This window comes from Triticum urartu, chromosome 1A, assembly GCF_056163025.1.
Source record: "Triticum urartu cultivar PI428250 chromosome 1A, HENAU_Tu73, whole genome shotgun sequence".
Lineage (NCBI taxonomy): Eukaryota > Viridiplantae > Streptophyta > Magnoliopsida > Poales > Poaceae > Triticum > Triticum urartu.
Genome location: NC_141873.1, coordinates 463,749,603 through 463,760,872, shown reverse-complemented (window position 1 = coordinate 463,760,872; position 11,270 = coordinate 463,749,603). Strand labels below are relative to the sequence as shown.

General features: G+C 44.0%; 1 protein-coding gene and 1 pseudogene across 2 annotated transcripts; one reads left to right on the top strand and one right to left on the bottom strand.

Moving 5' to 3' along the window:
• The first annotated feature begins 423 nt into the window (after window positions 1–423).
• Window positions 424–1,363, top strand: LOC125519024 (dirigent protein 21 pseudogene; annotated as a pseudogene).
• Window positions 1,330–7,681, bottom strand: LOC125519010 (dual specificity protein phosphatase PHS1). 2 transcript variants are annotated; one of them, XM_048683897.2, is made up of 11 exons: window positions 7,294–7,681; window positions 6,608–6,643; window positions 6,316–6,494; window positions 5,167–5,380; window positions 4,761–4,931; window positions 4,510–4,670; window positions 3,382–4,417; window positions 2,511–2,663; window positions 2,197–2,424; window positions 1,951–2,108; window positions 1,330–1,863 (listed from the first exon to the last, which is right to left on the bottom strand). In XM_048683897.2, exons 1-11 carry the CDS (start codon window positions 7,366–7,368, stop codon window positions 1,494–1,496), a joined length of 2,781 nt encoding a protein of 926 aa, XP_048539854.1. In that variant the 5' UTR covers window positions 7,369–7,681; the 3' UTR covers window positions 1,330–1,493. The 2 variants fall into 2 exon arrangements, with proteins under 2 accessions (XP_048539854.1, XP_048539858.1); XM_048683901.2 differs by lacking the exon at window positions 6,608–6,643.
• Window positions 7,682–11,270: the final 3,589 nt, after the last annotated feature.

Below are 11,270 nucleotides of genomic sequence, written 5' to 3'. Positions count from 1 at the left end.
CCATGTAGAAGTGCATGCTCTATCCAGTGCAACCAAAAGACTGATATGATGCAAGACATCTTGACTTTGATACCATGTACAAGTGCATGCTATAGTCAATGCAACCAAAAAACCGATCTGATGAAAAAGACTAGACAATACATTATATATCAGCACTATTGAACAGCTAACATCCAATTTTAAATTTTCAAGTTGTTGCTCAGAAGTCAGAATTGAAGCTGCAACCACACGGTGTTGCCGAGAAAATAGCATCTTTGGTTTTGCAAAAGAGTTGTATAAATTACTACTGCTAGTAGTTGGCGTCACGATGGGATTTTGAACATGTACTTTCCTTTTTATTTTCCTTCCGACGGTTGACTCTCATTTTTTAACAGATATAGTATAATCATCCAAGCTGTTGTTCCATTCCTACAACTACAAGAACACACACCATGGATGCATCCAGCAACTCGGCATTATCACCACATCTTCTCGGTCGCTCATGGCCCAGCCGCTACCATTCCTCGCGCCACTCGTCACCTTACTCTTCCTGGCGGCGGCAACCACGACGGCAACAGCGGCCGCAGACGGTGTCCCCGCCGCCGCCGGCAATGGCGGCATGACGCACCTCCACTTCTACTTCCACGAGATATACACCGCCGGGCCGAACGGCACGACGGCGGCGGTGGCGTCCCCGCCGGCGGGCGCCAGCGGCTCGGCCTTCGGGTTCGGCTACGTGGGCGTGGTCGACGACATGCTCCGCGAGGGCGCCGACCCGGCGTCCCGCCTCATCGGCCGCGCGCAGGGGCTCACCGCGGGCGCCTCGCTCTCGGAGGTGGCGATCACCACGTTGCTCAACTTCGTGTTCACGGACGGGCCGTACAACGGCAGCACGCTGGCGATGTTCGGCCGCGCGGTGCTGGGCTCGGTGATGGAGCGGCCGATCGTGGGGGGCACCGGCGCGTTCCGGATGGCGCGCGGGTACACGCACAGCCGGATGGTCGAGTCCGCGGACCCCGGGAACCTGCTCGTCCTCGAGTACGACGCCTACGTCTTCCACTAGGAAATACGTACTCTACTGGGACGCGGAGTTTCTGCTCCCGAACTCATCTGCACCCACATTGACAACACATCAAATTATCTATCACACAAAAAAATAGATTTTTTTAGTATTTGTTTTGATTTGTTTTCGGACCAGGAGCATATCAGCCTGGGCACCGAGTTGAATTTCCATACTCTACTACCTTAATTTGCTTGGTGGTTTCGATTCGTACATGTTATTCTGGCTTTAATTCAAAAGTCTACATGTTTTCTCTTTCCTCAGCACAAATGGAAATTTATTTGTAGGCATTGATCCGAATCCCGAACATTTGTACTTGAAACATGAACATTTCTTGTTTGATACTGTATATTACACCTGAGTCTCACTCTCCTAAGTTGGGTTCCTCTTAGCGCATGTATTCACTACAGTACAAGTGTGCCAACCTGTGTACATACAACAAAAGAACAAGAGATCAGAAGGTGAGCTCGTCAGCGAACGCCTTGGCCAGCTTCTGCGAAGGGCTGAGGCTCCCGCCGCGGCTGATCCGGAGCGACTCGATCGACTTCTGGATCTCCATGGTCATGGCGCTGTCCACGCTGCCCTGCGACAGCCGCCTGTGCGCCTTCTGCAGGTGCAGCTTCAGCGAGCTGGTGCTCAGCCCCACGTTCTTGCCGCATATCGGGCACACCTTCATCTCAGGCCGCTTCTGCTGCCAGTCCATCGACGCCTTGCCGTGCAGTTTCTTGTCCAGAGCTAGCAGGGCCTTGGCGAAGCCGTCGTTCGGTTGCGCGCGGCGGTGTACTTTCTTTAGTAAGTTCCAGGCCTTCGCAAGCGTGAAGCCCCTGAGAAAAGTGGCATCTTAGTTTTAGTCTTGGAAGTGGGAAAGTATACGGCATCAAATGCAGATGTGACAAAGCTAAAATTCCTACTTTCTGAGCATCAAGTAGGCAAGGACGACCGTGGCGCTCCGGCTTTTCCCTTCAAAGCAATGGATGAGGACCTTACCCCCAACACGGTCGACCTGGTCAATAAAATCTGATGCTTCTTCAAAAAGATCGCTGATGTTTGCATCATCATCATCACTAATCTGCACAAGATAGCACAGTTGGTTTTCCATCAATACAAAAAATCAGAATTATATAACACAGTACTAAACCAAAGGTTGACGCTCTTACTGAAAAGTTCTTGTACTGAAAAAGATCAGGAAACTGGGTATCAGATTGACCAATCTCATTCGAACACAAACATAGTATATGGGTAATGCCCAAATGCTGGAGGGTGTACTTAGACCTTGCAGCGAGAGCCCCACCTATAAATAAGTTGTTGACCACGAGAGAAGGTCGCTCAGTATTTGCAGCATCAGAGACCAACGATGTCCTTTCAATGATGTGTTCAAGGCGCACCTGCAAGTTATTCATCATCAGACTCACTAGCTGCTTGAGAAAAAAGAGCTTCATCTATGTTCTAATCCAGATCTTTTGGCACCCACCTTTAACTCGTAGGCATCTGCCGCCATGTTGTTCTCAGTTCCATCAAAGAATCCAGAATGAAAATTGTTCTCCTGACAAAATCTGATCACGTCGGTCTTAAACGCTTCATTCCATTGTTCTATCTCCTTGAGCAATTCAGGATCGACATCAACCTATTGCATCATAACAGAAATTCTTAACTTAAGTTCAGCATTATTTTTATTGCCAAACACAAGTCAACCTCATACACATGAACCAGTCAGTGCTGGTCAGTTGAAGGGCAACCTTTCGGCAAAATATGAGGTTGAATATCAATGCTACACTTGTATGAATTTAGAGAAGACAGCCCCAAATATAATATGCTATACACTGAAAAAATCAACTTGACTACACAACACAATCAGAAAAGTAATATTTATTGCCAATGCCGGTACCAGAGCTGCAACTTGTGGGGGGTCAAATGCACGATTGAAAAAATTGCACTGAGTTCGAGAAAATATAATTGCATTGCTTCTGGGTTTTTACGCGAAATTTTACTTCTATGGGATGGTTTTGCAAAGGTAAGGGCTTAGTTGACCCCACAGCTTCAATGTGACAACACCATCGTTCATGGTGTTTCGAACACAACTAGATCCTCACTTTTTTAGTTAGAAACCTCAAACTCGGATTCGCGGGATTCTAAAAGCACAAGAATAGGAATAACATAAGATTGTAAATTTGTAATGTCATGCCCACTTGAATCCTACAGGATTTTATTTGCAACGACGTTTGTTTGATCGCTACCACAGGAAAAGAAGATTCTTTACAAGAGTTTTGAGTGGATGAAAAAATTCCTAGGGAATGTAATGCAAAGGAATCCTTAGGAAATTTTAAATCAAAAGAAGCCCTTACCTTCGGAGTCTTATAAAAATCACGAAGTCTCATTGTCATTCTACTTCGGGGAGCATCTGCACTCCCCTTCAAGTGTTTACCACTCCAACTGTCCCTGGACATAGGAGAATCTGAGCTTCCGCGGGATCCCGCAGAAGATGTCTTTGTGGCATTTTTTTGCGTTCCAGAGTCACTATGAGGGTCACTGTTCACGTGCTTATTAGGTGGACAAGGGGTACTGTAGCTGGCTCCCGGAGATGGGAAATCAGAAATTGCAATATCATTATGATCAGATTCCTCAGAGCTTTTAGTAATTATGGACGAGAAAACTCGCAGAACACCATCCAATTTTTGGTATAGCTGGAGAAGAAATAGATGGAAACCCTCCAGATCCCTAAGAGCTGCACGAAATGCCACTCGGAATTCATGAATCGCAGCAGCATTGTCTTCATCAGAAAGAGAGCAGCAAGAATCAGTGGAAGTGATTGCCTCATCAGGTCCAGGAATCCCAAGCTTACCACCGGAAATTTCATATAAGATATTCGCGGAGTGGTCCGAGTTATTCAAAATGAGTTCTACAACTTTGGGATACCGTTCATGATCTTTGACACGTCTCCCTGCAGGTGGGCGACGGGGCACCCCAGTGTCAATTGCTACAATGTGGAAAGTCCCGCTCGCACTTTCAGCATTTTCTTGTACACTTCTCAATGCATCTGCTTTTCCTGACATGAGGTCCACCTCCGGAGAATCTAATCTTCCGTTTGCAGAGTGGAACTGTTTTTCTTTTTGGAAAATATTAGAAAACAGTGGGTTGGAGTTTTCCAAAGTGCCCTTAGACTCCTCAAATCTGTCCATACTGGGCAAGGATGATCTATCCGAAATCATCAAGTTTGCCGGATTGCCACGCCAGCCAAGCTGGCGGCATGGGAGCCTATCCTCATTCCTGAGTATCAGATCTAGCATCAAGACCCTTCCAAGGGATGAAGAAGTAATACACGCAGCTTGCCGTGAACTGAATGCCTTTGGACTCTCTAGCAGGGGTGAGCCATGAAAATAACTGGCAAACAAGGTGAGAATTAACATCTTATATGCAGTTCAGAGTGAGAAAATGCATACATGATCATATTTTTCCTAAGGGGCTAGCAGTACCTCATTAGAAGAAGACATCGGCTTAGCTCAAGAGCTTCCAACAATTCTGAGCAAGTCATCTCACCAATCTCATCATTATTTGAAACCGCTATTTCTCGTGCTTTTTCTGCGGCATGTTTTATCCCCTGCCACTCCAGACTAGAATTATGCACTATCCTAGCCTGCAGTTTTAGAGGAAACTGAATTAGAAATCCAATGATAATTGTTCACATAAAATAAGTTTAAAGTATTCACTGGGTGTTCGCATATACTTGTGGTGTCTGGACTCCAAGCAACCGTGCAAATTCATATCCCAAAAGTTCTGCCTGTGTTGCCATCTTTGACGCTGCAAACTTTATAACAGCTGCTTCTTCTTTTGGTAAACCATTGTTACCCGCACTAAATAGAGCAAAGAATACAACGCCACCAGAGTTCACAGTCATCTAAAAAGGGAGGAAGAAGAAAGCAGCATGTCAAGTGAACGAGTAAACAAATATGAAACTACAGAACAATAATATGATTAGGCCTGATCTACAAAATGCTAATCCATGTTGGAGGCCCGCCAACTGCCTTGAAAGTTGATCTCAGATGTGGAAAAGAGAGTATAAACTAAACTTATTTTTCTCGCTAGCAACCTAGGAAGAATACAAATCGGCATGACAACAGACAGCAACAAACCTCAAGAGCTTTAGTCATCTCATCTTCAGAGTGTTCTGAACTACTACTGTGTTCTGTATGGTGCAGAGATGACAGCATATTCCATGAAAAGCCAGATGATTCAATGTCCAATGCAGAAGCATTCCCAAGCCTCTCCCACAAACTTATTTCAGGAGGCTGATCAAGCGTAGGATTCTTTTCTCTGCTCGCCGCTTCTGCTTTAACCACTTCCTCCCTATAGTGAGCAGAGCAGAGCACAGTAGCAAAACAATGATAGAGCATTAGCACAACGAGCATAGAACGTTGATTTGCAAGCTTATGATCATTTGTGTGGCACAAGGAAACAAATCCCTACATACTACTACTAAACAAAATCACAAGGTAACATTTAGATTTTTATTTACACAAATATATATATATATATATATATATATAGTGCAGGCACGCTAAACAAATAAAAATGTAGAAGATGCCATCATGGGTAATTAGTTTTCTGCAAACTCTAGGCAGATTATTATTCTACTAATGGAGTCTTGCCTGTACTGCCATCGTTCATTTATATAAAAAAAGTTTCTTGGTTGGAGAATATCAATATAATGCAGATCAACACATAGTATACATATACTGCATGCTGGCATAAGGTTAGAACTACAGTAATCAATATGTACCATTATATCCAGTTAGGTTTTAAAGGATGAGTGTTGAATTAATCATTAGTCAAATAGAATCTGGCAAACTAAGATGACTCTGAAGGCTTAAGCAGAGTTATACGTGTGTGTAATGTATTATCTTAATATAGCAGAGTTAGAGTATTTTTGTGGAGAGGAAAAAATATACAGTTAAATATACAATCTAACCTAACATTACACCAAAATGCAGTCGAGGTATCAATGTGTTGGTATTTAGCATGCTCTCTAGTTAACTCTGGAAAGTAGAGAAACTGAAAAGAGGATTCAATCTTGTTCCCAAGGTGAGTATTCAAGTAAGGTTCCATAACCTATTTGCATATACGAGATTTGCATCAGAAGGTTCTTTGGATAAATCAGCATAATGTTTCTACAGTAGCTTTATCCAACAAGTAGATTAAGGTCACTTGTTTAGTTTAGCGACACCAGATAATCAATTGAGAAATAATCATGACTAGGATGTAGATGAATTTAGGCAAGCAACCTTAAGTCTGCGCTGCCAAAAAGTGAGAAGCTTCCACTTGGCATCACTTCAATCCTTGAATTGCGACGTGGGAACCCAGATGGGCGAAATGTCCCGCTCCGCAAACGTACCAATGACACCCATTTCTCGAATGACTGTGCTGTTGTTGAGATATCACCGCCAAAGAACAAAGAAACCACCTATACACAGAAGTAGAAATTAGGAAATCCAAACGATTGTGGTCTTCAGGTTTTCTCAAGGAAAACCAAGAAACTGGATATCACAATCGAATGCTGCAAACGGGAACACGTACACGAGAGGGTAGCTTCAGATCTCTCTCCAAGTTTTCCTACAAGAAAAGATAGGTTTCTTATGTTTAAATTTTTTCTGGAGTGGAAACAAATACATTTAAAGCATTTTGGTAGCATAGTTCACCAGCATGTTGTGATTGATGAGAGCATTGCGATGCAGAAAGACAGATGAGAAACACAAACAAGATCGGTTCTTTCTAAAGTGGACAGGATAAAATTGGAATTCACGAGTACAAACAAGCAGAGTAGTGCGAGAGGTTAGGTCTAACACTAACATGAGAACAACACTTGCAAATTGCAATTGTTTTTATATTCTCGCCTGCAGGTGAAAGTCAAATGCTCAAATTAAGGTCTATGCTGTCCCGATGTTGCATTGAAAGTTTCCCAACTTTTAGCACTTCTAAAACCTAAATTCAACACTGTAGAGCAATCAAAAGCTGCAGACCGACGGAGACTAATAATTAAAGGAAAATCTCAAATAGTCATAATTTCTGCCTAGATTCGATCAGGAGGTGCCGACATAGACCAGCCTACGATTAATGAAGGCGCATTTGGGTTTTCGGCAGTTCAACCCAAACACCGGAGCACATTATTCCCCTTTTCCCCCAAATCCCACAAGAACCACCCAGAACGCGCCGGATCCGTCTCGAGACGGAGCAAGAAACGGGGGAGAAGCGAGCGAGCTCACCCTGGGGAAAGGGACCGGCGGCGGCGCCTCGCGCTCCTTGCGTGCCTCGTCTTGCCGCGCTGCCCCCTGTTCCATGGGAGGGAGGGGCGGGCGCGGGTGGCCGTTTGACGGCCCGGGAGCCCGGCGTGATATACAGGCTCGTGTAACCGCCCGCTACGGCGCGTAGCACGAACGGCCGGCTCCCGGGGGAGGGGAATGCGGGCCGTCAAATCCGCCGGAAAGGGTGAGGATCTTGCGCGGGCTTTCGTGCCCCGCTCCGTGCCTTTCCGTCTATGGTGTCGGCTTTTTTCCCGTAATGGAGGGTCGGAGAGGGGCGAACGGTAGGGAAGACGAGAAAGTAGAGAGGGTGGAGTGAGGTGATGAGTGGAGAGAGACGTCTCAGACGTGGAGACGTGGAGTGTTCACCGGAAACTGCTTTCGCTTTTTGGAAAGGATTCCATGAAGCAGGACACGGGGGCTCGTTCCTGTGATTTGGGAGTAAAATACACAGGAGGGTCGGTAGACTTGGAGAAAACTAATTTGGACACTCGATTTAAAGAGAGCTTCAACCCGGATCACCGAATGAATGGCAGCAAATGTCCACGGGCACGTTTGGACATGTCTATGAACTGCGGATGCCATCGGCCATCCAACCGTAGGCATCAAGTGTCCGAGCTATTTGAAAGGGCTCAAACATACAAATGCAAAGTTCATGCTAAACTGATGAAATTGTTAACATACACTGTTCAAACTAATTTTAACCTAACCTAGACTGAACTCAACGAGGTATCGACCGACGACCTCGTATGCAAGCCTCTTTGGCCATAGGGGCCTCTGTCATCGTTCGCGTCGTCACCCGAGCCGCCATATGAGCCAACGTCGTCATCATGCTAGTAGCAGAAGCCCCACTAGATGTCGTGTTATCCCTGCATGGTCGTTGTGGTGCCCTCCCGCTTGAGACACTTTGCCGCATCCTCTATTTCGTTTGTCTTCGGCAACAGCGCGCTCGGATTCCACCAACCCCACTTTGTAGGGTTGGTCTTTAAGCTAGTGCCAGCAGTGGGCGTCCCACTAGATGGTGGTCCTAGATCAGTTGACGACTCAAGCCTCCACGAGCTTGGAGTCCACAAGCACTCAAGCGGGCGCAACTTGGCTCTTCATGAACGCGGCATAATAATGACGCTCCCCGCCCGTAATGACCCACAAGTATAGAGATCAATCGTAGTCCTTTCGATAAGTAAGAGTATCGAATCCAACGAGGAGCAGAAGAAAATAACAAGTAGTTTTCAGTAATGTATTTTCTGCAGACACTGAAATTGTCGGTAATAGATAGTTTGGTAGTAAGATAATTCGTAATGGATAACAAGTAACAAATGTAACAAAGGTGCAGCAAGGTGGCCCAATCCTTTTATAGCAAAGGATAAGTCTGGGCGAACTCTTATATAAAGCAGAGCGCTCCCGAGGACACATGGGAATTATTGTCAAGTTAGTTTTCATCATGCTCATATGATTCGCATTCGTTACTTTGATAATTTGATATATGAGTAGACCAGTGCTTGGGTGCTGTCCTTACTTGGACAAGCCTCTCACTTATGATTAACCCCTCTCGCAAGCATCCACAGCTGCTAAAGAAGAATTAAGATAAATCTAACCATAGTATAAAACATATGGATCCAAATCAGCCCCTTACGAAGCAACATATAAACTAGGGTTTAAGTTTATGTCACTCTAGCAACCCATCTACTTATTACTTCCCAATGCCTTCCCCTAGGCCCAAATAATGGTGAAGTGTCATGTAGTCAACGTTCACATAACACCACTAGAGGAAAGGCAACATATATCTCATCAAAATATCAAACGAATACCAAATTCACATGATTACTTATAATAAGACTTCTCCCATGTCCTCAGGAACAAACGTAACTACTCAAAAAGCATTGTGCATGTACAGGATCAGATGGGTAATAAATATCATTAAGGATCTGAACATATGATCTTACACCAAATAAACCAATTAGCATCAACTATAAGGAGTCATCAACACTACTAGCAACCCACAGGTACCAATCTAAGGTTTGAGAGGAGATGGTGTTGGTGAAGATGTTGATGAAGATTGCCCCTCATTTGATGAAAGGATCGTTGGTGATGATGATTGTAGCGACCAGACCTCACACAGTCTGATCTCTGTGCATCAGTGTCATCCCTGGAATGGTAATGCTAACACGCACAGTACTTGAGGATTTATAACAGAGTAGCAATCACACACTTATTACATCGAATGTCTCAAAAGATAACTTATTACAATAATATATGGCTTAAGGCCATCTAACACGATAACAGCAGAAGGCTTGGAAGATAAAGTGAGTCCATCAACTCCAACGGCATCACTGAGTGAAAGACCACGACCTAAGGCTCCTTACTCTTCGTCTGAAAAGTCTGCAACATGATACGTTGCAGCCCGAAACGGGTCAGCACATGGAATATGCTGGCAAGGCAACACAAAAGAGTAATGAACAGAATAATGCTATCACTACATGCATATATGGCTGGTGGAGGCTGTATGGTTAGTATGTTTTGCGGAAAGCCAATTTTTCCCTACAACAAAGGAATAAATTTTATTTAACTATCATGGTGGTTGTTAAACATTGAGAAGGTTCACCCAACTCAATCACAATTAAGCATCATCATTAAACCCAATCAAATTATATTAAGAGTGATGACATCCACATGATAATCCAAGAACTAGATACTCAAGATGTCCATAACCGAGGACACGGCTAACCATGATTAGTTTGTACACTCTGCAGAGGTTTGTGCACTTTTTCCCACAAGACTCGATCTCCTCCGTTGGATTTCTCGCACTATATAATGTTTGAGAAACGGATGACCGAGACACAGTCTTTCCGAAGAGGTCCCTTAATCGATAGATAGGCCGGTACACCTACAATCCCCTACATCTGCTAGCCCATCATGGAAAGGTTTTCCACAACTTACTCAACTATGCCAGAGCCCATAATGGCATGTGGCTGCACACGAAAGTTTCTAGCATGAATAATCTTATGATCCCTTTGAGCATGGGTGGCAGTCCATAGGAGAATCACACAGTACCCCAGGATTTCCAAAAAAATACAAGCAACACTGGCTTCCACAGGTGCCTCAATCCACCCAGATGTGTATTAAAGTTGCCACCTTAAGTTAACCATTAAGTAAAAACTCACATCTGTCATGGATACACTCACCCAATCCACGTCTACAAGCAAAGCATAGCAATATAAGCAACGTGGAAGTAACTCCCATAGGTTTGATAATAAACAGGTGAATAGGTACTACCTCATCTACTTTCCAACCCACAATTTAATCAGATCTGAATCATGCAATTGTTTGAGGATTGATCTAATGCAATAAAACTGGGTAGTAAAGGCGTATGATCAGAGTGTTACTTGTCTTGCTGATGATCCGTGAAACCTAGAGACTCGTAGTAGCACGCTTCGCACTCCGGTTACTCTATCGCAAACAAACAAGCATACAATAAGCAATCAAGCATAGATGCACGGATAAAACTCAAATAAGAAGATCTAACCAGAAAGTTCAACTTGAGAATTCCGATTTGCAAAAAGAATCAAATCAAACAAAACAACGAAACTCAAACTGCGAAAGAAACAAGCTTTGATTACTAATCTGGACTAAAGTCAAATTTTACAGTATCAAAAACTTGTTTAAGTTGATTAAACAGAAAGAGGGCTTCGAGACGAAACTCCAGGCGCTTGAATCACCTGATTCCGATAAACGAGCGAAAAGTTAAACTAAAACGAAAATTAGATCAGAAATCGCGATCAAAAATAATCACGAAAAAATCCGAGAAAAAGAAAAGTGACGAACAGATTAACGAACGAACGTTCGCTGTCTGCGGTTAAACGGTGAAAACCGTTCGTTAAAACGAACGTATGGACGAACGTCCGCTATATAACTAAACCAGAAAAAAATAAAACGATCTAATA